General features: G+C 46.3%; 4 protein-coding genes across 13 annotated transcripts in view; 3 read left to right on the top strand and 1 right to left on the bottom strand.

Annotated features, from left to right (window-relative positions):
• The window catches only part of LOC120896706 (hippocampus abundant transcript 1 protein), a 32,248-nt gene extending 24,884 nt beyond the window's left edge, over window positions 1-7,364 (top strand). For 2 of the 10 annotated variants that reach the window (XM_040301049.1, XM_040301048.1), the window contains exons 2-10: window positions 299-394; window positions 759-949; window positions 1,039-1,180; window positions 1,286-1,477; window positions 1,558-1,766; window positions 1,858-1,944; window positions 2,031-2,128; window positions 2,219-2,596; window positions 4,133-7,364. In XM_040301049.1, coding sequence (XP_040156983.1) covers window positions 299-394; window positions 759-949; window positions 1,039-1,180; window positions 1,286-1,477; window positions 1,558-1,766; window positions 1,858-1,944; window positions 2,031-2,128; window positions 2,219-2,596; window positions 4,133-4,227 — 1,488 coding nt within the window. In that variant the 3' untranslated portion in view covers window positions 4,228-7,364. Of the gene's footprint in view, window positions 1-298; window positions 395-758; window positions 950-1,038; window positions 1,181-1,285; window positions 1,478-1,557; window positions 1,767-1,857; window positions 1,945-2,030; window positions 2,129-2,218; window positions 2,597-2,991; window positions 3,436-4,132 lie in introns of all 10 variants that reach the window. The other 8 variants (XM_040301042.1, XM_040301043.1, XR_005738451.1 and 5 more) reach the window with 7 other exon arrangements.
• Window positions 7,365-7,727: 363 nt separating this feature from the next.
• On the bottom strand, window positions 7,728-8,821 carry LOC120896709 (brachyurin-like). The gene has a single exon (XM_040301052.1). The coding sequence runs from the start codon at window positions 8,711-8,713 to the stop codon at window positions 7,796-7,798; it is 918 nt and encodes a 305-aa protein (XP_040156986.1). The 5' UTR covers window positions 8,714-8,821; the 3' UTR covers window positions 7,728-7,795.
• Window positions 8,822-8,972: 151 nt separating this feature from the next.
• LOC120896708 (brachyurin-like) lies at window positions 8,973-11,547 on the top strand. Its single transcript, XM_040301051.1, has one exon. The coding sequence runs from the start codon at window positions 10,311-10,313 to the stop codon at window positions 11,250-11,252; it is 942 nt and encodes a 313-aa protein (XP_040156985.1). The 5' UTR covers window positions 8,973-10,310; the 3' UTR covers window positions 11,253-11,547.
• Window positions 11,548-12,568: 1,021 nt separating this feature from the next.
• Window positions 12,569-23,277, top strand: LOC120893707. The gene is made up of 6 exons (XM_040295753.1): window positions 12,569-12,704; window positions 12,832-12,947; window positions 15,801-15,977; window positions 16,272-16,497; window positions 20,900-21,106; window positions 22,285-23,277. Exons 3-6 carry the CDS (start codon window positions 15,868-15,870, stop codon window positions 22,603-22,605), a joined length of 864 nt encoding a protein of 287 aa, XP_040151687.1. The 5' UTR covers window positions 12,569-12,704; window positions 12,832-12,947; window positions 15,801-15,867; the 3' UTR covers window positions 22,606-23,277.
• The last annotated feature ends 1,765 nt before the right edge of the window (window positions 23,278-25,042 follow it).

Here is a 25,042-nt window from a genome sequence, read left to right as displayed (position 1 = left end):
TTCAAGAACAATCATTCATTGAGTCCTCCTTCCGTTGCAAACACATTCTACGGGGAATGTAAATATAATCGATCACTGTTATCATTAAACGAATTAATGCGCGCTTCATCAAAGCAGCTGAAAACAAAACGGCTCTCCGCTGCCTTCGTCATCATCATCGTAGCAATATTTTAAATTATATGTTTTTCCTGCTTTCTTATACTCTCTCCCTGCCATCGCGCAAACTTTCAGCCGACTGTGTATCGTGTTTCAGCCACTTATTACTGTTCTCGTTCCCATTTTTCCCACTCTATTTCAGAGCTCCGGTATAGGAGAGCCGAGCGTTTATCATGCCTTAGTAGTCATATTTTTGGAATTTTTCGCCTGGGGACTGTTAACGATGCCGGTCATCAATGTAAGTATTTTGCTGCCTCGTTGCGTTACAGAAGAGCTGTTTGTGAAAACAGAAGCGGTTGCAAGTGACATGTTCCACGGATTCGTGTAGCAATCGGTTCCTTTCCTTTATGCGCATTGTCTCACATAACAAAAGCATGCGAAGGAATTGGAGAGTAATGCGGTAATTGGGTGGCGACAGCAGGTTACAGCGTAGTCTAAATTGTATTAGGCATAACGTAACGTAACCGTACTGCCTAAAAATAACCCTGCCTTCCTTGCATAACAAGTCACTTGCGCAGGGTTTGGTGTCTGATGCAACTCACAACTCCTATGCAGCAACTATTTACCGTCCTGTTATCCTTTTTTTGCTCCTTCTACGGCAGGTCCTCAATCAAACCTTTCCAGATCACACCTTCCTAATGAACGGGTTGGTGATGGGCATCAAGGGCATACTGTCCTTCCTGAGCGCTCCACTGATTGGCGCACTGTCGGACGTGTGGGGCAGGAAGTTCTTCCTGCTAATTACGGTGTTCTTCACCTGCGCTCCGATCCCTCTGATGTCGATCAACTCTTGGTAAGTGTGATCCCTTTCCCTTCCCCTTGCTCTTGTACACTGTGTGCGGTTGTTCATCTGTCTTCTATATCTCGCCAACCCTCTTCCAGGTGGTTCTTTGCAATGATCTCAATCAGTGGCGTGTTCGCGGTAACGTTTTCCGTCGTGTTCGCGTACGTCGCGGACGTGACGACGGTGGAGGACCGGTCACGGGCGTACGGTTTGGTGTCAGCCACGTTTGCCGCTAGTTTGGTACGTACAAGATAGTTGGTTTGATGACGTTCATCAATAAATTGGAAAAACTAATTTAATTTTCGTGTGAATTTTTGCAACACTCTCGTGTGGCCCCCTCTTTAGGTTATTTCACCTGCCCTCGGAGCCTACCTGAACGACAAATACTCGGAACCGCTAATCGTTGCCCTCGCCACTGCAATCGCGGTGCTGGATGTGTTCTTCATACTGGTGGCGGTGCCGGAAAGCTTACCGGAAAAGGTGCGTCCCAGCTCGTGGGGTGCACCGATCAGCTGGGAACAGGCAGATCCGTTTGCGGTAAGTCCAGGACAGCGAGTTGTAGAAGAGAAATTAGTTTCTTTACTTAATTACAATCTTTTCTTCTTCCTTTCCCACAGGCACTTCGTAAAGTTGGTCTGGATCAAACGATTCTGATGCAGTGTGTTACGGTGCTGCTCTCCTATCTACCCGAAGCGGGACAATATTCGTGCATTTTCGTCTACCTGAAACTGAAAATGCATTTCAGCTCGATCGATGTATCGATCTTTATTGCTGTCGTCGGTATACTAAGTATACTGACGCAGGTCATCCTAGGTGATCTAATGAAGTAAGTTTTGCGCGAACGAACGGACCCGCCGGACGAACCGACGCTAATGTGAGCTTTTCCTTTCTTTCCTTTCTTCCTCTCCTCCCAAAAGGGCACTTGGTGCAAAGCGTACAATAATAATAGGATTACTGTTCGAAATGTTACAACTGCTTTGGTATGGTTTTGGCAGTCAGACATGGTAAGTGTGTTTGGCATGGCAAGCGAAAGCGAGGAGGAAAGAAATACGTGCATTAATTAATGTTCCGTTCCTTTTGTCTGGCGCAGGATGATGTGGGCAGCAGGTATCCTTGCTTCATTAGCGTCAATTACGTACCCGGCGATCAGTGCATTCGTGTCGATACATTCCAACCCGGACCAACAGGGTAAGTGGAACCGGTGTAATGACATTTAGCGAGCAAGAAAATACATCTAACACGTTTTCTTTCGTGTTTTCCATCTCTCTCTCCCGCCAGGAGTGGTCCAGGGTATGGTGACAGGAATGCGCGGCTTGTGCAACGGGCTGGGGCCCGCAATGTTTGGCGTCATCTTCTACGTGTTTCACGTCGACCTGAACGACGAGCATAATGTTGCGAGCCACAGCCTGAACGGTGCCGCCATCGGGGCGGTAGCGGGCGGTGGCGTGTTCGACGGCTCCGACGCCAAGTTCGTGCGCAACGAGACGCTGCTCGGTGGCTCGGTGCACCATCACATCGAGGACGAGTACTCGCAGCTCATGCCGGGCCCGCCGTTCGTGTTCGGAGCGCTCATGGTTATCTGTGCGATCGCCGTGGCGGCCTTCATACCGGAGACGCCGAGCGACACCATGCGGCGGCCATCGGGTGAGAAGAAAAGTAGTTATTTCCAACTTTTTCCCTCCCTCTTACCTGTGTGTTTCCGTGTGTTTTGGTGTGTGTGATGGTCACACTAACAGTCCACTAACGAACGGCACATTAACAAATGGAAGTGGTGTTTGTTGAACTAATCTACTAATCACCGGCACATGCTCTCTGTGGTATTGGTCGTCGAACGATGTTTTTCATTTTCATTCAGAATGCTCTGTGCGATTCTGTGGCATCTCTTTACCTGTGGTGTCTGAATCGTTTCTGTGGGTAGATTAGTGAACGTGTACATTATCTGTCTTTTGCAAATGCAGCAACATGCTTTCCCGTTGCTCGTTGCGGTCGTTTTCCCTCAGAATTCCCCACTATTTCTGGTTTATTTTTGCTTCTTTTCCACCCATTTTCAGAAAGCGGCTATCGGAGCCAAGACAGATTGACCGTTCTTATTGGAGACTGATTAGTGCGGTGATGATAAGTGAGAAACAAACACACATACATATATACAGCGGGCGATACGACGACTCAGACGGGGGTTCAGAAGTAATGGACAGAGATGAGTGCGAGCCTGTTGTAGAGTGTTTTATTTTATTTTTCCACCAACTCACCACTACCACCACTCCACCATTATTAACAACCACAACAACAACCGTTGCACAACTTGCTACTGTTTCTCCAGTTTTGTTTTTGTTTTTTGTGTGCCGCACTTATCTCACTCCCAAGTTGGAAAAGTGTTCCGTTCACCTGATTTTGTCGATGTGGGAGTTGTTGTATGGAGTTGATTTTACTATCCCGTTCTTCGAAGGTGTGCTGCTGGAATGCTCGTCGCAGCAAAACTACAGTTTGTTATAGAAGTAATTATGATTTGGTTTTCTGTGTTTGTGTTTCGGTCCTGCTCTTTCTATCTTACATTTCTACACGTACCCACAATAGTAGTGGCATTGATTTCATTTTATGTTTAGTCATTTTATTTCCTTTCTCTCTCTTTTACTCTATAATTTTCCTCCTAATTCGTGTTGCGCTTGGACAAAATCTCCTGCAACACTAAAAGCACTAAATATTTAGCTAGTGTATAGAATAGAAGGAATTTAGAACAATCGAAAGACGATTCAAATCTACAAGCTCCTCTCATAGAGCATATCTCATACTTGTGTGTAAGCTTTTTCACTTCAAACAATTGCCTTTAAACATTCAAACGCTGCTAAACGCGATCAAGAAGACTATGAAGAAATAGTTTTTAAATGGTCCGCGTTCTTTCTCTATCGTCTTTGCTGCTATCGTAGAGTTGGCGCCTCTTGATTCTTTACGCTTAAGCTCTCTGAACGCTGCTGAACTAACATTTCACTGAATCTGTATCTATAAACTGACGCTCTCGGACTCTTTTCCTCTTGTAGTATTATTAGTCTACACTGAACTGATTTTTTCCTGTACAGTATAGTAAAGTAGAGAGTACCTGCTAGTAGTGAATCATTTGTAGAGCGAACAACGACAGCTAACATTCCCCCACCAATGCTTTTCTCTGTTTCTTTTTCTTCCTTCTTTTCCCGGCAGGGCTCTCGTTGGACGTCGATTACGAATACGAGCGTGGGCGTAAAGTAGCGGGCCCACTATCACCACTGATGCACCAGGACTCGGCCCAGCTATAGTTGTGTTAAAAAAGAAATAAGAGAAAGCCCACAGCTTAGCTCGACATAATCCTAATATCGGCGTCATCATTAGTTTGTACAATCTCTAGTGTAAGCAAAAATCAAAGAAGAGCCAAGCACACGGCGTGAATGCGGTTACGAGAGCGAGCGAGCGAAAATGCGGTAGCTTAGGGCCAATCTAAGGGCTGAGGCGGAGTGATTAACCTTTCGGTTCGTGGCAGGGAATTGTGGACCGGTATGCAGTCGACGCGCGAAATGTGCTGTGTAAAATGTATTAGTCTGTTTATTACTTTGTGTTTTTTGCTCCTGTGTTTCCAGCATGATGTTGTGGTCGAGCTGCTGTTAGTAAGGGCATGAAGATTTATAATTTCGCTAGGAAAAGCTTCTGTTCTGTTTCCCCGCTTTTGTGAATGATGGGTTGAGAATTTATTTTAACAACAGTTACACTTTATTTCTACTGGTTTGTAAGAGGGGGAAACACAAGTTGGTTGTCGCCCTCATTTTGTCGCCCTATTTTACATCACGCATATGTGTTTCTGTTACGGTGTTGATATGAAAGGCAAAAGTGTGAACTTTTAGCACGATTACACGTTTTTGTTTTTGTTGGGATGGAAAGCTTTAAGCCGAACTCGAGCTTTCGTGGTTCGTTTCGGAGCACTTGGAACGCATAAAACCCCTTACACCTTACCTGTAGTTGTGACACAACGAACGTACGCCATTTTGTAGAAACTTTCGCTCGTAGTTTGTCCAGATAATTCTCCACAGTCTAGTCAACCGACGGACGGACGGACACACAAATACACTGAACAGGCGAGCACCCAGATAGCATCGTCTGGGCAGCAGCGGCAGCGTCGGCGGGTGTGGGAATTCCACTGCGCTAACTAATCTTGCGTCATTGGACGGTTGCGTTTGGTCAGTTTTAGTGTTGATAGCAGCGAGTTAAAGGAACAGAGAGTTACGCACGTCTACCGTCGTCGCCGGTGTATATTAGGACTGAAATGAAGGGAGGGAAAGGTTGGGCAGAGAAAACAAACAACACGTGGAGAAGAGGAGGGAGAAAGAGTATTTTTTGTCCGTGGTTCGCTTAGTCTACGGCAAGAAAACCGAGTGATAGTAGGATTAGATTATCGATTAGGGTGGAGAAAGGGAAAGAGAAGGAAGAGGAAATAATCGAGCAGCTAGTGTTGTGTGCATGTGTGTCGGACGGAGAAAAGCATCAGCAGTAGCAGCAGCAGCAGCAGCATGTACGAAAAAGGCTCCTACCAATATTAGCTTTCCTGCCGTGCCTGCTCTTTGGGTGATATGTTTTAAGTGTATGCGTGTAAAAATTATGTTAAAATAGTATGTTGCCAGAATTTAACAGACGCTATCGTTTTTTGGCTTTGATTCGAGTTTAATAATCTACCTACAGGAGGGAAGGAGGAGATGGTTCTAAAACTCGTTTACCATCCGTAAACAGTATGGTTAGAGAGTTTGATAAACGGACGTTACTCTCAGTGTGTTGTTGAGAGCATTTTTACTTACACACACACAGACCGCAGGTAGTGAATTTTGTAAAAGATTTCCTTTCCATTACGCTGCTAATACGTTACAGAGACAGAGAGAGAGAGAGTGAAAAGCGCACTTTTAAAATACCAATATACACAGTACACAGTACACGGCGACGCCGCAAAGGAACAATTGGGCTGATTTATGTGTGTGTGCCGTTTAATTGGACTCTTCATATTGCGAGGCGGCATCCTGTGGAGAGTATTTAAAGATAATTACGCGCCATACACCAGCACGACGGAAGCATCTTTTTAGTGTGTAATATAACGCAAACAACAACTGCTGCAGCAATTCAAATGTACATGTAAAAAAAGAATGAAGAGGAAAATTACAAAAAAAAAAAAAAAGTTATAGCAGTATCAGAATTCAAGCAAACACAAGCCGAAAAAGTAAAATTAGCGATTTAATAGTGTCACGTGTTGATGCTCTCTTGTTACGCTGCAGTACGTCGAACATCGATCTATCGAACGAGATACGCAAACCCAACACAGACAAACACACACAAACACACTGTTAGTCCAAAGATTATGAATTAACTTGAACTACTAGTGGTAGAGCGTTAGTATTAAACAAAAAAGGCATCAAAAACATCCCGAGAATGCGAGTTTTTTTTTGTAAGATGCCAGTACGCCGACGATAACAGATAAACAGAAACAAAACCAACAATAAATACCAACCCAAGCATATGTAATGGAAATTAACAACCCTCTTTTGTGCATCACGCATAAACCACGTGTGGGGCACGCGTGCAAGGGGAAACAAGTAGTAGCTCCACAAATTGTTTTTCTTTTTTCCACCCCCAAATTTCTCTGGGTGTGTGTGTGTAGAAAAAAGTGAGAAGAAAAGTGAGAACGCATATTGCTGCGATAATCGTATGCCATTCGTTTCGTTTCTGTAGACTGCGCACTATAGTATCGCAAAAAACGGCGCGTTTAAATCTCGCGTTTCTTTCTGCATACAAGAACAAAACAAAAGCAGCAATCGCTGCCGCCGTTATTGTTGTTGAACTGTTGTCTTTTTTCCCCCTTCTTAATGTGTAAAACTCTTCCACACATTATGGCGCCCTTTTTCATATGGCCGCAAAGAAACGTACGCATCATCAGGAAGCAAAGAGAGAATATGTTGTTGACGTATTCCCATATTGCGTATATGCGAGTGCGTGCGTGTAGCCGTTGCGATACCCTTTTCCAATACGGTTACAATTTTCAAAACTCCCTTTCCCGCCATTTTTTGCGTTGTGTTCATTCTTCTCACCTAGGGCAGCATCTCGGTTTCACTTACTTACACTTACAGTACAAGTGTAAATACGCCGAAGACGCATAGCGAGAGTAAGCAAACAAACAAACGGCATTATAACGACAAAAACAGCGAAATCAAAGCGTTACATACATATTTTTTCTCTTTCATTTAGCTTTCTTTCCCTCTCGCTCTCTCTTTCTCTTTCTTTCAAATGATGTTGATGCTTTCTTAGAAAGCAAAGCAAGAGAGGATAGAGAAAGAAAACTACTTGAAAGTGAACGTAGTACACAACAGCCCCAGTTAAGTAAATTTGTAAATTATAAGAGAACAAACAAAAAAAAACAACATGTGAAAAGGGAAAAATACGTGAAAGCGAACACAGAGAGAGAGAGAGATGGGAGTGTGGTAAAAGTACAGAAACGAATTCGGGTAGCAACACTAAGCAAAGTGCTGTTGTGTAAGAAAGAGAATGAATGTGTGTGTGTTTGAATGAAGAGAGAAAGAGTAAAGGAAAGGAAGTTGTGCTAGGTGAAAGGTAATAACCGTGTGAATCGTTGAATCGTTGTGGATAGAGCAGAATGGAATAGGTAAACGAATGATGAAAAGGAAGGGAAATAAATATTGGTAAAATAATTTGAACCAAATCCGCACGGTGTGAACGAACCAACTTTTCTTAAGAAAGAAGCCAAACGCGAACGAAGGACACGCAAATGTGTTGTTTTAGTAACGAATCTGTCTTTTTTTGGTCTGTATTGTAATTTTAGGTTAAGCGGAGGACACTTTACGGCAGCAGCTGAACGTCGGAGTTCTCCCCGATCCAGGCAAGGAAGGAGGTGGTACGGGCAAAGACGGACGGCCAGTTAAGCTCGCAGCCGAGAGCGAGACCGAACGACACGACACCGAGCTGGACGGTCGTACCGTCGCGCACGATCGTCAGCGGACCGCCGGAATCGCCCTGGCAGGCACCGCGGCCAGAATCGCCCGACAGGCAGATGTTCTCCGGCTGCACCACGCCCGGGAAGCGCACCGAGCAGGCCAGGTTCGTCTGGATCGGGTTGTTGACGTAGCGCAGGATGGCCGACGCCTCCTGGATCGAGTCGGAGAAGCGCCCGAACCCGGACACGGTACCGATCAGGCCGGCAAAGTCGTTGCCCACATCGCTGAGGCGCGGCAGCGTCACCGGCTGGATGCGATCGCTGAAGGTGACGGGCGACACGACGCGGATGGTCGCAATGTCGTACCGGATGAGGGATGGGTTCCAGTTCGGGTGTAGCCGCACGCCGCTCTGCTCGAACGCGATGCGCTGCTGACTCGGCTCGTTAACCGTACGGTCCTGAGCACCGTAGATGACGAGACCACCGTTCGAAACGTCGACACAGTGGGCAGCGGTCAGGACGTAGTTGGCAGTCAGGACGGAACCACCGCACAGCCCGGAACCGGTCGGGAAGGTGCTCAGGATGGCGACCTGGTACGGGAACTGGCCGGGCTGGGCAACGTAACCGTTGACGATGCGCGCGTTATCGCGGGCGCCCGCCGGCATGTTGCGCACCTCCGTCAGGTACTGCTTCAGAAGTTCCTTGGGCAGGCGGCGCCAGTACTGGGGCATGCGGGTCATGGGGCGAACCTTCGACCAGTCGATATCGTCGGCGGCCATGACGGCGCACGCGAGCGCAAACAGCGCCAACAGGGAAAACTTCATCTTGATCACAGACACCCGATAAACACGTTCCGAAACGTCCCCGAACCTTTCTGTAACTAGTGTGTCGCAAGCGTTGCGGAAGGTTGTATTTATAGGAAATGTTCCCGAGGTGGGGATTACTTGCAATAAGAAAAGGCTATCGGGGAGCGTTCCTGTGGTGTGTATTGACGTATCGCTGTGGGTTCTCCCGATAAGATCATCTCGCTCAGGATCTCTTAAGACGTATGTTGTTTGCTGGGTTGTAAGCTAGGGGATACATATCTCGGTAGCAGCATTATTGGGGGGAGGTAGCTGAACCAACCGCCTTACGATAATGAATAATCTCTTACGCTTGATAAGTGGCTGTACACTACCGAAAGGTAATATACGGACTAGCTTGACGTAAATATCGTAAAGGCAATCATCAGCTGGTTATTCCCGCACGATAAGCGCTTGCTTCCCGTCTGTACTGTATACACTTTATATTTTGGGAGTGTTTTTTTACTCTTTTTTTTCTAGAAACAATTCCTGTTTCATTGGAGATTGATAGAGAAGGCTGAAATTTCCTTTTTTTATTTGGGTAATCTTATGCTTCAGATAATGCTGTGTCATGCATGTTTGGTGTTGAAAATTTAGCCATCTTATCACTTGTTAGAGAACCGTAAGAAAGTTGTTCTCCAGAAAACCGATAGAAAACCGTCTATAACCGACCGCGCGCGTTGAATTTAAAAATTTGATTAGTACGCGCACCCGCCGCTCGCAGCGCTGCTGTCGCAAACGCTATCAGACGTTTGAGCAAACATTTGAACCGAAAAATCAAACGTCAAGCAAACAACGGTTGATTGACACGTTGTTTCGATACCGTGGGAATTCTGTAAACATTGCTGCAATAATGTAGTATTTAAAAGTGTTTGATAGCATTGATTAACAATTTTATGATTTTTTAAAAGTAGTATAAAGGTGCTCGCAGGAGCATGCATGTTGCAAAATGCCATACACAATTCACCAATATTATCGTTTGGCTCTTGATGTCGCGTTACTTAACAACGAATAATCTCACCTTTCCCCGCCCCATGGAGTACATTCGCGTGTGGCAACCTTGAACGTTTTTTATCAATTTGCACACCAAAACAACACAAGGCTCCCCACTCCTTTCCAAAATTTGCCACCATTCCCAATCGGGATCAATGACACGTGCAGCACTGTACGATAAACTGGCGGTTGAAGGCCAAAAATAAATGCGCCAACCGCGCTGCAGAGAACGAAAGAGAGTGATGCATACGATCCGGCCAAATTCCAGCCCACTGGCCCATTGACGATTGTAAGCTCACCTCACCTCATCACCCCCAACGGCGCCCGATTTACGCAAAGCGCATGAATTTGGCTTATCGCACACGCTAGACTGATAGCAACAAACACATCGTGAACGAATAATGGTCTGTGCTCCCAAAAACCCGCTTCCAAGAATCGATTGAGCAGTCTGATAAGATGGATAAGGTGCATGTACTGTTTGGGAATTCTTTATCGGGTTTGGTCAATCCGCCAGACGCAGTGCGTGCTCTATATATAAAGGCTGCCTGTGCGCTTATCGCGACATCTTAGTTTGTTGCTTTACACGATGAGAAGGTTGGTTGTGCTACTGTTGGTGACCGTTTCGATTGCGCATGGTGCGGCGTACAGTGTGCCGTCGACCGTCGATTCGATCGATTGGACACGTGTTAAACCGGTGGAAGAGCTTGATCACTATTGGGCCCGCTTACCCCCAGAGCTGCAGGCTTACAGGAATGGCACTCATGGAACTCATCCGTCAGCTCGTATCACCAACGGACTGGAGGCACGTGTAGGACAGTTCCCGTACCAGGCACTGCTGCTGACCGAGTTCGGCATGTTCACCATCATGTGCGGTGGGACGGTGTTGACGCCCAACTTTATCCTCACCGCGGCACACTGCGTAATGCTCGATCAAACGACCAAAGCGACCGGTGGCATGGCCATCCTCGGTGCCCACAACCGGATGGTGGTGGAACCGACCCAGCAACGGATACGCTTCGCAACCAGTGGCATCATCGTGCACCCTTCGTACACCGCCACCAACTTTCGCTTCGATGTGGCAATGGTGCGGCTTAGTGCGCCACTTCGCTTCAACAGTTACGTGCAGCCGGTACGACTTCCGGCCCGTACCGATCAGCGGCTGTTCGATGGCATAATCGGCACCGTCAGTGGCTTTGGACGGACGAATGATAAGGACGGGATACTGCCGTCCATTCTGCGCTACACAATCAACACGATCCTGAGCAACGGTGCGTGCGCGGCACGGTGGGGTTCGTTGCTGGTGGAACCACACAACATTTGCCTCTCGGGGGACGGTGGTCGATCGGCCTGTGTTGGTGATTCCGGTGGTCCGCTGACGATCGAAGAGTGGGGCGGCATCACGTATCAAGTGGGTGTAACATCGTTCGGATCGGGCAACGGGTGTACGGACGGGATGCCGACGGTGTACGGGCGTGTTAGCTACTTCTTGGATTGGATCAAAGCCAACTCGGACTGCATCGCTTGCTGAGTGAGTGAGTGAGTGGGTGAGTGAGTGATTGTTTGTGTGACTGAGCGACAGCGAGGGATTAAAGGTGGATTTTTGTGATAAGGTTATGAAAGGTGCTCGTGTTCCTTAGGTGTGCAGATAGGAGGTAGATAATAGTATGAAATGCCAGACAGTATGATACAGTAGTTTGCAGAAGGTCATATTAGGAGTGTACTTTATAGTGAAAGAATAGTTCTTATTAGTAGCATTTTGGAATGTAAATTGCATAAATGTAGGCGTTGTATCTGATCGTATACTCAATAAAATAGCTAAATTTTGTAAAAAAAATGCCTTTTTATTGTTTAGAGTAATACAGTAATCTCTCAAAATGCATGCACTACCTCCCAAGCAGAATAAACCATTTATTTTTAATCAACACCTTTTCATGGTATCAAATTGACCATAAAACGAAACGCGTAAACTGTTCTCACTGCCGTCAGCTCGCGGTGGGGGGGGGGGTTGCCGCTCTATTTCAGGTGCAAGAACCGATAGTAGCAAGAGCTCAGCTTGCTGAAAGCAGCAGCCGGGGCAACTGTTGGCAACGCGCATTGCTCTCTAGAAGAACTCCCATCCCCGCTGTCAACGTCAATGCCAGAACGCGTCTTCATAAATTCGAACCAAGGGCACGGCACAAATACAAAACCAACCTCTCCCCGCAAAGCCTAAATCCAACCAAGAGGAGAAGGAGGAGGGGGTGCTGTTACTATTTTTACCTCTACGCCACTGCCTGCTCAATCTTTCCAAAAAGGCAACAGCACGCGACGGACATTGATTGTGGTCGTCGTCATCGTCAGTCATCCCGAACTGTCGGAAGTCGTTGCGAGCAGTAGGCGAAAAAGCGGTACTCAAACGGTGTTTTCTTTACTGTCTGAGATAGGTTCATCATCCCTCTTCCATCATCATCAGCAGCAGCAGCAGCAGGATGTAATAATGGTCGCTTAGTCATGCCGGTGGGAATTTTCTCGCAGCAATTAATGCGCAACGTACACAAACATGACGAGGACAGTTTAATTGTGGCTCGTCAGCTGTGTGTTATCTTTTGATAGTCACAAAAGAAAGAAAAAAAAAACACACAGTACGATTGATGAATAAGCTTGTTTTTTATCTTACGCTCTCTCGCCATTGCTTTCCATCTTTATCGCCAAACAATCTCTCTCTCAGTGCGCTCGACCGGGAAGACACTCACCAGGTGCTCACACTCGTATTTCTCGAGTCTCTCACTCTCCGTCAAGACACGCACGCCACTGACATTTCCACACAGACACTCAGCACATGGATGCGTATGCGCACTGGCACCACTGCTTTGGTGAAGCGGCTTGCGCAAGTGCACTCACCGCACCTGGGGGGAGGAGGTCCATTAAAACAGTCGCACCAAGAGCCGGGCGCCTTCAGTCGGAAGTCAGGACTTGAGCAGCAATCGTGTGATAGCTACAGGTTAGGGAGCAATTGTGTTTGTGTGTGTGTGCTTGTGTGGTGTGCAGTGTTGTGTTGGAAACGGGTCCTTTTTTAAATGGTTTATTTTGCACCTTTTTTTGTCTCTCTTGTCCAATCGATCCGATAGGGAACCAGTGTTTTGTGGCAGAGTGAGAGAAGCAGATACAGAGCGCAATCGAAAGCAGTGGCCGTGTGTGTAGTAGCACTAGAAAAACGTCCGTCAAACGTTTACACATACCTTAGGTAGGTTTTTGTACGACTGTGTGTATATGTGTGTGTGTGTGTGTGTGTGTGTGTGTTTTGAAAGTCTTTGGAGAGACCTTCGGAAAACTGTTCAAGCGGAAGCGCGATCAAACGCGATCAAATTATAGACGCCAGTGTAAATGGGGCCGGCGTTTTCAATTCATTCCGTTGCTGCCAATACAAATTTCAAGTGGTTTTTGCTTTCAAGGCAAACATAGAGAGTGGGAAAAAGGGAAGGGAAAATTTCCATCCAAAACACGACGTTTTGAAAAATGAACTGAATGGGCGAACGGGGACGGTTCTAGTGAGTGATCACGTAATATTTTTACTTTATGATCTCACACTGACGCTGAGGTGACTGGGGGAAAATGTGTTTTTCCACTTTTGTTTTTGTTGTTGTTGTTGCTTGCTTTACAATCTCCATGTGTAGCTTGAGACAATCAGCTGTCCATCTTGGCTGGCAATATCGGTTTATTCAACCCTCCCTTCTTTGATGATTTATTGTCGGGTGCAACAATTTACCAGATGTACGTGTGCTTGGGTGGGTGGGTTTGTTGTGTACAGCAAGCAAACGGGGAATGGCTGCAATTACTATTTTTAATGTGCAACAATTGTGCAAAAATAGGTCCCCCACCTGACCTGACCCCACATCAAGAGAGCGACTTTGACTGAAATTGTGCAGATGTTTATAAGCTGCTCACTGTGCTGCATTATAAATGCCTAAAATTAGCATCCCTTTTTGTTTTAGGAGGCTTTGAAATGATCATGGAGACGCCTGGTCGTTCACGCGAAACGTAATGGAGAAGCCTGGTCGTTCATTCGCAACGATGTGTGTGTGGGATAAATAAACACAAGCTTTGGGCAAAAAAAGTGATCCTATTTTTTTTATCACTCTCTTCTTTTATATTTCACGTGAAACATTCACACACATCAAAACCAATTACTTGTCACGCTTAACTAATTTTAGTTTGGCCACCACACACCGTGCCTGAAGGAATGCATCGAACCTCATCTTTGGGTGAGGTTAAGAGAGACGGCACAGCAAACGGAATCACACTGCCTTTCCCACCGCTCTCATTATTAAGACGGCTGAACCGGTTGATTCCTGCTGGCGGTGAATGGTGATGATTCTCACGCGCTAGTTGCTGAGGAGCAACCTCCCCCAGCTTGCTTCGACCACGGGGTTTTGCCCGCACGGATGGACGACACGAAAACGTGTCGCGCACACTAGATGAGTGCGTCTATTTTCGATACGACCGTACCGTACCTTGGCTGCCGGCGCCCCCATTCCCTCACTCACCGGACAACCGGGACCGGGTTATGCCGTATAATACCTCCCCCTAAACTAGCCATAAATGCCCTCAGCAGCAGTGTGGGATTTGCCACACACATGGTGAGGGAGAGGTGATCTAAGTCAAGGTTTATGATGGGTTTCGTGCTCAAAGTTGCGTATGTATGTAATCTTACCCCCCTCGATGCCGAGACACGTTGCCCTAATTCGGTGCGGAGCTAAGTGGAGCTGGGTTGGGATGTTGCAATGGGCGCGTACCGTTTTGGCGCGGATGCGCCGAGCGACAACGGCCGTTGGTGATGGGTTCGCCTAATTAAGTGCTCCGTTGAGCGACATCAGAATTGAGTGACGTGCAGTCCCTTGAAGGCGGGAGATAGTGAGGGAATTAGGGGAAAGATGCATCATTTCCCCGTGTCTGAAACGAGCACACCGTGTTTCGAAGATGCAAACGAGTGCGTTATTTTCAGCTACACGCTTTACGTTCCTTTCATGCTGTTGACCCTATTCTAGAGCGCAGTGCAGCGGGAAGAGAAGGAGGAAGATGGGACGCTTGCAATAGCTAGGGAGGTGGAGGAGAAGGAGGAAAAGAAAATAATTCATTCTTGTGCGCTTTGCCAGACGCCCGGTGGACGAAGGAATGCAGATTAATTAGGCTAGCATCAAATAAACAATTCCCGCTTCTAATCGGTCGTAGCGAGATGGCTTGGGGTTGTGTGTATGTGTGTGTGTGTGTATTTATCTTCTGGGCAGCTTCTAACCTTGCCCAACAAACAAGTGGCGATTGCTGCTTAGTGGGTTACCCCGGGCAACAAGACAGCTCTTTCGTGCGCTCTATATATCTCTCTCTCTCTTTCCCACCGAGACCAGCTGACGGCTCTTTCCGTTACGAAGGGTAAATAATTTTAATGACAGTCTCTCATCGCATCGAACAATTGTAGTTTATTTGTTTAATATGTTTATTTACAAGGCTTCGGTGTGAATTGCTATGCATTGCCGAGGGACTGGTGCGACGCACGATGGCCAATGGCCTGACGCACGATAGGCCGCCACAAATAAACAACCAACATTCCAATAATAATCACTTCCAGATCCGGTCGGTCAATGAAACTGAATGGTGAAATGGTTGAATAGAAGATAGAGACGAGACTCGTCAAGAACCACAAGGTGGTTGTTTATCGGGGTCGTACGCATTACGGCTTACGGCATTAACACAATGTGCACGGCTGTTGGTCGTGAAATGCGTTGCTCATGGTCAAAGCAGGCTTGGACGGGTTTGGAGAACGGTGGCAGTAGAACAAATCGTAAATAGTGGTGTGTTTACATGAACGCTAACGGATTTGACAGTTTGGAGCAAGAGCGGGCAAGAGTGGTTTTGTGAGTTGGTGGTCATGATGTTTTGTCAACAACTGTATTAATAATGATTTATTTTGGGACTTGTATGAACAATACTTGATAAGCATTATTGAATGGATTTTAGTACAAAATTAGAAGAGCGCCTAAATCTAGGCAATTTTTAATCATTCAACATACAACTAATTGCTGGAATTGTCTTTTCTTTCCAGGTAAACTAACCACAACTCCCGCGCGGGAAGAAACAAACAGACAACCATCAACGCATCAACAGTCACCATGAGCGCTCGCCGAGGACTTCGCACGCGCGTGTACGACGCCAACATGAGCATGGTCGAGAACAACTATCGGGCCGCGCTGGAGCGTCTCGAGAAGAGCCGTCGCGCACCGTAAGTATGGCGATGGATGCGTTGGCCCTTGCGAACCGAAGCGATACGCCGGACAGCTGTCGCCTTGCGATCAAGGTTGACGTCAGGGCATGTTTGAAACGTCCGGTAGCCGCGGTGTGCGCATGATGTAAACATTAATTTCCTCGGTCAATGAATCGGGCAGCGGTACCGGTTCGTTTGCAAGGCCAACGAACGGCGATGTTTCCTTTTCGATTTGGACGTGATCTTGAACTGATGGTGTTATTTTTTCCCTCGCATTTCTTTTTTTTTCGTCGAATTCTCCCTCTCTCCCAGGTCGCTCGATCGTGAGGTGAAGCCACGCGCCTCCCCGTTCGTCAGCCGGTACGACTTTAATGGGGCCGATCTGGACGAGGAGTTGCAGGTTGCCCGTAGCCGCGCCTCGCGCGTAATCCACGAGAAGTCGACCATCGACCAGCGGGCGGAGCAGTTCCGCAGCTCGAGCCTGGCGCCGGCCCCGGTCAGCTCGGCCCTGGCGCTCGAGGGCGAGTTCGACGATCAGGTGAGATTCAGACGGTTTCTGTTGCGACGCTCGTGGGTCAACCACAACAACAGCGTCATTTACGTAGTGCCGCTACCGAGCGATGCGAGCTACTTCCCGCGTTGCTACTACGACTACTACTCCAGCTGCTGCTGAGGATGAGGTTTCGCTCTCCATCCCGCTCTCCTCCACCTCAATGTTACTCAATGTGTGGTGTGTGTGTGTGTTTGTGTTCATGAAGAATACTTATGAGAAGTTGCTCATACTCTGTGACTTAGTTGACAGTCTTGGTGAGAGAGTTGAACAGGAAGGTAACAAAAAGTTCTGAAATGAATGGATTTTGCACATCAGATTGCATAGCTTTAGGCGCAAAGTGTTCTAAAACACACTTTAGTGGGATTTTGTTCACCAAAATGTTCCACTTTCTCAACAAGTTTGTCAACCACGTAACTATGTGTCCCCCTCCTCCGTTCTAACCCTAGCCCACACACCGCCACCCCCTTTCTCCCGTACTCTCCACGTTTCGTGTCGTACTAATTGTTACTACCACCAAACCGCGACCGCGATTCAAATATGTTTCCAACGAACCGTTGAGTAGAGTATGTCCTCGCTTTACACAAGAGCAAGCTGGATTGTTGACAATGCCGTTACCTGAGTTCTTTTACGTACAAGTGACATACAAAAAAACAAAACAACACTATAATTTAGGTCTTTAGAAGCAAGGAACAGACGCCATTAGTCACAAATCGGATTGTTTGTAGAATGTTTTGTGATGTTCCGCCGTACAAAATTGAGTAGAAACCGATTCGAAACGCACACAAAACAGAAACCAAAACGACGCTTAGCGAGCGAAACTAATTAGCGAACGAATTTAAACGTTTTTAGTAGTACAATGTGTGAAGGAGGAGCGAAAACAAAGCAAAGCAACTAAAAGGAAGGGAGAACATGATACGCTTAAAATGTTGCCTGCCACAGTAGTATTGTTTTTGGATTGTTTGTAGTTTGTAGGAGTTTACAAAGCATATACAGTAGCTTGTAAGGAACGAAACACCAATAGGTGGAAGTTGAGAGTGAGCTAGAAAAGCTAAACAAAATAGGCAAGGTTTTTAGAACAAATTTTAGAACAAAACGTGTTAGTATCCGTGTAAAATTGAAAGGCTGTTTCCGTTCCAATTTCGATCCGTGCTCCAACGCCATCGCACGAAGCATGTCAGTTGCGTCTCTCTGCTAGCACACGTAAGGGCAAAACAAAAATGTTATGATCAAATCTTGTTGTTGTATCCCCAACTACCATCTCTACAACCAACCGCCCTCCCCCACTCCGTCCCATAGCCCACCATCGAACTCCTTTTTCCGGTGGTTGAAAGGACGCGACACGTGAATAAAATGTGATATGACTCGGGCAGAAGAATGTCCGTTTCCACGCGCACGTCTCGATGTGTTTTAGATTCGTTTTCTTTTTTCCCGCTGTCGTCGAGTATGTGTGTGTGTGTGTTGGCGATCGTTACCGTAAGTTTGCTTGGTACGTTTGGATCATGCTTGGTCGATTGTTTGCAGTTTGCAGCCACATCGCCATGCCTCACCATGCGCTAGAACCGTCACATGTATACCATTCGTTTTGTTTGTCCATTTCGCATCATGAGTGAAGAGAGTTTGTTTATTTTTCGTGATGATAGAAGCCAGGCTTTAGTAGCTTTAGGATTTATACTATACTTTTGGAACGCAAAAATTACTACATAAAACTCTATTGGAACACTCTAAAAGATAGTGTGTGCACAGGAACAAAATGGCTGGAAACATATTTAATCAAAATTTGAAAAAGGATCGATCCACATAAATTGCATGTCATACTAAACGTTTACTAATGATGTACTAATGTTTCACTAATAGTATTATAACACGAGTGTATTCCCTTCCCTCATCTCTGCCCATTCGCTTTTTAACGTGCATTTTAGTGACTCATGTACATCTCATTTCAACGCAAGTGTGATGAAAATATCCGAAAATGGAATGCAAAATGATTCACAGAGGATTCGCCAACAGATGACAGGAATGTTGTAGAGTGTGTTTTATGATCATCAGAAAGGAATTTTAGTACAAACTTCCCTATCTTCTCTGAAAGGCATTGAAGGATGCAGAATGATGGAGAATTGTCTGTTTCTGAGTAGTGGCCAAGGAGATAGAATGTCGACGAATTATCCTGCTGTGTGTTAAAGGCTGCGTACTGAGACTTGGAATCAAAGAATTACTAAAGCTGCTAGACACTTAGTGCTTCGTCTGTACTAAAAATCAAATTATTCCTACGAGTTATGACGAAGACAGCCCATTTAAGCTAAAGAATATGAGTCAATTTTCAAAGTCAAACCTTGATGAAGGTCTCATCAGTCTTAAATTACAAAAAAAAACCCAAAATTCACTTTTGAATTATAATCGTCCTTAGCCCAGTTCCTAAAGCTAGCTCAACATAGCCAACACTTTATTCTCTTGCGACAAAGCGGCTTTCCGGCCTCGTGAGCACAACTGATAAAAAAGACACCAATCCCCTAGACAAGGCCAAGTCACTTAAATTTTCACGATGATCTCATCGCCCGGCTCATCGGCTCGAGCACAAAGTCAAAACAAAGATTGATGACGGTGGTTTATGTTGGCTGTGTCAAACAAGTGCCTTGACATGACTCTTCGGTCTTGGGACTTGGGAGAAAAAACATTAGTGTGTTCACCTTTTTTACCGTCAGACCGTTCAGACTTTGCAAATGTGTTGTTATCATGTTCGTGGGAGAATGTTTTGGTTTTTGCCAATGCCAACAGTGCTAATTTTAGAACAAATTATTATTACAAAAAGGTGTTTGGCAAAGAAAAAAAAGGAGAAAAAAGAACGAAGCGTGCAGTAATTATTTTAAATAACATCCCATAGACTGCATTGCAATGATAAATGTGCATTTTTTGCTGCCTGGCTCATTACCTGGTCAGCATCCTCATAATTCTCTCACCATGCACACCCCAAAAAAGCAACTCAATTACCTAGCAGAACATGGCTAAATAAAAGCCAAACCACTCGCACAATCAGCTGATTGATGGCTCTTGGAGATATTTTGTCACAACGGTGTGACTGAACCCTCCTTTCGTGCATCTAGCAGGCCATGCTGACTCAGTGCTCAGTGCCATCGTGTGTTTCGAAGGTATTTGCAAAGCTCCGCAGTCCGCAGCCGAGGCGTGGGATGAGTAAGATTTTATTTTCATTTGCCCCCGCCCGCCCAGACCGTCCACCTCTTTTTGTCCCTCTGTGTAGGATCGTTATCGGGTACTGTTGCGGCTTTTTTGTTGTTGTTGCTGTTGCCACTATTACCCACCGGTGTGCGGTGTGGCGATAATTTTAAAAATATCCTCCCCATCGCCCGAGGAAGAACTCGACACGGTGCCACGGTTTATGGCCCGTTCCCGCTCCACACATCCCTCTCCTGAGTATGGGTAAGCGAGAGCGAAACAGGCCTAACAAGCCCAAGCAATGTCTTGGTTTTGGTTCCTCCCGTTTTCCCCCCTTTTTCTTGTATCTCACAAACCCCCCTCCCGCACCCGACCGATACACGTCGCTTGCTTCGATGCGTTAAAAATAAATTCCTCGCAAATGGCAAACCTCGGTCCTCTCGGTCCACGGCAAAGCAATCCGCCCGCTAATTATAATGTACCGTCGAGCGGTTGGTGGCGTGTCGCGTCATCCCTCTCTCTCCCCACCCGTGACGGAACACACCGTCAACATTCTTGCCGGTGGTGGTACAGTCGGTGGTGGGTTCGAACGATTGTTTCCTACGCAGCGTATTGTATTTTCCGTTGCACAGGAATTTGTTGTGCCTTTTGTGCCGTAATGTTGCTTCTTGGTGCACGCCGGGCTTGAATTAAATCCTCAATGGATGAGTAATTTTTGAGCGCAACACACGAAATGGTTCTTTTTTCTACAGGCTGTGGGTAATTATTCGAAGCTCGAAGGATTAAGAAGGAGGCCGTGAGTGGGGAAGGATTTTAATGGCAATTGTTTAATTACTGGTGAGATTTACTGGCGCATTAACTGTTCCTTTTGAGTTGGTTTTATCGATTAACCACCGACAGTGCATTAATGGGGAAAAGGTTCAAATGTTTCCCTTTTGAATGAATATTTGTTTGAGCATAATTTGCTTGCTTACTAATCCGATTTATGCGTCAAATTAAATTAAAAACAGTATAAAGATAATTTAAAACACAATCTTCTTCGGAAGCAATTTTCTAACCACTAAAACTGTCCGCTTCCCGTTGCATTCTGGTTTGCAAAATTAAACTTTTCGTCGCATTATGTCATAAAAAAGAATTATCTTTTGGCACCTCAGCTACTGAACTCAAGCTTTTTCTTTGCACAATGCGTTTTCCCGTCTCTCTCTCTCTCTGCTCACAGGTTCAGGCGACGCTAGACCGTATCCGTGCCAGCAAGAATCTGCTCAGCCAGCTGCAGTCGGACGATGCCCTGGAGTCGTACCGGTCCGAGACGCGCTCGAAGCTGAGCGAACAGACTGCCCGCAAGCTGGCGGACAAGATGGCGATGGTGAACAGCGACGAGGATGACTTTGTCTCCACCGGCATGACCGCACGCAAGGCACTCAAGGTAAGCTTCCGCCCTGTTGCAAGCGGGGCGGTGAAGTAGAGCCACTCAGGGAAATGGGTGTTAAGTCCTCATTCCATCATGTTTAACGACATGGCACGGAGGCAGTAGAACGTTCTTTGCTTGCGAGGTAGAGGAGTTGCTTTTAAAAATGTGTGATAATGAGAGTAAAGTGAGAAAGGTTTAACATTCCCTTTAAATTAGTATGATTTAAAGCTAATCAACATTACATTTTGGTTTAAAGCGGAACGATCGTTCATAAAACATCTTCAATTGACGTAAAACAAATCCAAATTACGCCTAAAGTTATGCAATTCTCCATACAAGTTAGTATAAATTATTCCAGTCAACGCCTAAAATTATGCAATTTTCCCCAAAAAGAGCCATTTTTACTCTTTAAGAGTGACTAAGCCAGGAACGTTCTACAAACCCTCCTCTTTGCGAGTTAAATCCATCGTAAATCTTCACCTTCTAAGCTTCATTCACATCTACATCTTAATCTGCTCTTAGCACAACCACCAAACCGCATACTAAACGCTTTTGTATCATGCTTGCCGCTTCTTCTTTCCACTGCTTTCTTTTCCGGGCTATCGCATCGACTCGTCTCCGTCCTGCCCTCACTCCCCCTCCTGTATGCTTCTACCATAACCTTCCTCTACAATCCCGAATGATGCTGATGCCGGCGATGGTTCCCGTTGCCTTTTGGTGTACAGTACAAATACCGCAAATATCTCCCCCGGGACTAAGTGCTGCCCCAACGATGGACGTGTAGCTGGGGTTGCGTTGGACACGAGCGTGCTGCCAGTTTGGAGCCGGTCAGCCAGCCAGCCAGCACGCTAAGCAATCCCGCAGGAGCAAATCGTGTACAGCCCCAGGTGTCAAAAAGCATTTAAAAATGCGCTTTAAAAAAAGCTGATTTTGTTGTGCGAATAGCATAATTCATTGCCGTGGGACGGCTCATAACGCTTTTGCGGACTCATTCAAACCAGATTGTCACCTGCAAACCCTTCTACTTTACGGCATCCCATCACTTCTCATCACCCATTTTTCAAACGTTTAAATGTAGATTCCTCCGTTTTGACCGGTTCCCCTTATTGTATTTTCCCGCCCTTGTTTTTTTGTCCCCTTCACCCGTGATTTTTGCTGCCGCTGCTTCTGACCCTGCTGTCGGAATGCTGCAGATCCGTGCCAGCACCGAATCGTCCTCGGTGGCCAAGAGCTCGCAGGCGCTCAAGTGGAAGGACGAGACGGCCGAATCGTACGCGAGCAAGCGGGCGAGCGCAACCAAGGCCCGGCTGCAGGACATCGACCAGGAGATGGAGGAGTTTGAGGCGAAGCAGGCGGCCCGGGCTCGCCGTAACGCTCAGCTGAAGCAGCTGCTGGCGGAGACGGCCGCCCAGGACATTGTGCCGGCGAGTCTGAGCGAGCACGCGGACGGCATGAAGGTGACGACCGGCGTGCTGAAGGTGAAGACGACGCAGAAGAAAATGGTCAGCTTTTAAAGGGAGGAAAAAGTGGGGTGCAAAAAGAAACATTGTCCAAACAGGCGCGCGTGTGTGTTAATGACGTTTTAGTTTGAATCTCTTGCATTCTTGTGTAATATTTTTTGTTGTTGTGGTAATACGTACAGTTTTGTAGGGCCATTCAGATCTAGCTGGTAAGATGTTAGTTACTATCCCAGAGAATGAGAGATAACGGAGAATTAGGGAGAGAAGAGCAGCCAAAGCAAGACGCGATGTCTCTATGTAAGTGTGTGTAAAAAAATGGATATAAAATGCGAATCTCCTGGGAGTGCGAGGAGAAAGCAGACAGAAGGACAGATTAGGAGGAAAGTAAATCGGGAACCAAATCGGCCATAAACCGATGCAGCTAATGGATGCTTTTCTTTAAAGACAGCAATATATTTGTACTAAACATCATTGAAGCGTGTGCGTCTGTGTTTTTGTCGTACGCAAACGAGTCTCGTGAGACCGTTTTATGTATTTAAAATGAGAAAAGCGTGTGTGTGTGTGCTGTATTCGTGCGAAAGTATTTTGCTTTCCCTTGTCGTTCGTTTCGTTCTTGTACGATACTTCCGCGTGACACCTTACACGGCGAGGCACACGACGACACCAGGCGAAGCGTGAAGTTAGCCAAATGGGAAAACATGATGCATAATAAATGATGTTTATTTACTTGTGGCGTGTATTCGCATGTTTTTTAGAGTGTATTCTTGTTTTAGCGGGGAAAGGAACTGTGAGAAAAAAACGTTTAATTTTGAAGCAAAACAAAATAGAGCCATGATCTTGATTAATGGGGAGAAGATGAGGGTGTTTAACAAAACAGAGTGACGGTGGATTTAAATGGCTCGACTGCATTATAGAAAAAGTTGTGAAAACAGTGTCTTATATTGCAAAAAGTCACAAAAAAGAACGTTAAAGTTGGTTACTAACTCGTTTAGTACACAACAGGTTGCTCCACACTCAAGTTTTAGTACAACACGCATACACGTGTTGCATACATTTAGGCGCTCTCACATGAACGGTCACTCTAGGAACAAAACGAAGCAACACGGAAAGCTTGCTAGACTGCTTGAACGTAACACATTGCTCACAATGCACAATGTCCTCCTCATGCGTGAGTGTACAAGTAATTGCATGACAGGACACTTCGTTTGTACGACGTTGTAGCCGTGTAAGTAATGTGACGATTAGTTCTCTGTCCGAGATTACATAAATATGCCACACACCCCACAGTGCACTGAACCACTGGCACCAAGGTACGAGGTGAAGCTTAACAAATGGTTAATGGTGTTGGTGGACAAGTAAATCCTTCAGCTCGCTGTGGTCTAGATTGTGCAGCCGAGGAGGGTCTTTCAAGAGTGCGCTATACTCACACCAGTGTGTTCACTGGAATGACTTGCTGCACGTACTGTGCTGCAATCAACAACTTGCTCACGCTCCGACACGCTGGTCGGGCATTAAATCGTCTGCAGTTTTGCGTCGTCATTACCCAGCCCAAGGAACGCTTATGGAGCGGCGTGCTACGAGCAAACCCCGAGACCATTTGTCGCCAATAATTCACCAAGACCCAGTAGTTAAAAGGTCGGTGCCAGCAAGAGTGCACCAGCACCAAGGGAAGAAGAGCGTAAATAAGAGGGCACTATTTATAAATGAACCATGAACGCGTAAAGGCATGCCCATTTCCAGCCCGCCAGGTGGACCAGGTGTGATGCGCTGACGAGTGACGACGCGCTGACGAAATACTTCGCTCGTTTAACCTCAAGCGAAGGGGTTGCTTTCAATCAATGGGTGCTGTTGCTGCTGCTTTGAAGCGGAAGATGTTATTTTACCGTCTCAGCGCATCGTTTGGGCGATAATTTATGGCTTGTGAAGTGTGATGCTCGCTGTCGTCTAGTCGTTTTAATGGTTGTTTCAGCAGTATTTGCAGTGTAAGGTTAGGGTCAGAAGACGGTCACGTTTTGGGGAAGTTGTTTCACTCGCGTATGTTGTTAGCGTAAGTACGTGAGACATGGAGACATCATGGGATTTTGTTGCCAAATGAAATGGTTTTTAGTGGATGAAATGATGTGATTGGGAGCTCTTACAGTACAGTCCATTTGTTTTCAGATAAACTACAAAAATGGCTAGCGATGTAGCATGTTTTAGGATAGAAACATCCCATTCGCTTTCAATTGGAAGAACAAGCCATTCTTCACGCGACACGAGCGGCACAACTGACACATGCCAGCTGCCGCCTGTCAAGGTAGATCATCACATATTTCGCATATACATTACACCAAATCCTGAACATGACCCGCGATGGTCCATTCGCTGGGCAAGCGTGTGCCGCAGAAGAAAAACGACACTTCTCTATAAACCCTTCAACAATCAAGACGTAAGACGCACGAAGCCGATTTCAATCTATCCACAGTCAGCTGCACCAATTGGGCCCTGACCG

Source organism: Anopheles arabiensis, chromosome 2, assembly GCF_016920715.1.
Source record: "Anopheles arabiensis isolate DONGOLA chromosome 2, AaraD3, whole genome shotgun sequence".
NCBI classification, from domain to species: domain Eukaryota; kingdom Metazoa; phylum Arthropoda; class Insecta; order Diptera; family Culicidae; genus Anopheles; species Anopheles arabiensis.
The sequence above is the reverse complement of the archived record's forward strand: the minus strand, read 5'-3'. Positions and strand labels throughout refer to the sequence as shown.

Excerpts from the sequence above, each read along its gene's own strand:
- LOC120896709 (XM_040301052.1), bottom strand. The coding sequence starts at position 8,713 with ATGAAGTTTTCCCTGTTGGCGCTGTTTGCGCTCGCGTGCGCCGTCATG.
- LOC120896708 (XM_040301051.1), top strand. The coding sequence starts at position 10,311 with ATGAGAAGGTTGGTTGTGCTACTGTTGGTGACCGTTTCGATTGCGCAT.
- LOC120893707 (XM_040295753.1), top strand. The coding sequence starts at position 15,868 with ATGAGCGCTCGCCGAGGACTTCGCACGCGCGTGTACGACGCCAACATG. Across the intron at positions 15,978-16,271 it reads GAGAAGAGCCGTCGCGCACC|GTCGCTCGATCGTGAGGTGA; the intron begins GTAAGTATGGCG and ends CCTCTCTCCCAG. Across the intron at positions 16,498-20,899 it reads AGGGCGAGTTCGACGATCAG|GTTCAGGCGACGCTAGACCG; the intron begins GTGAGATTCAGA and ends CTCTGCTCACAG.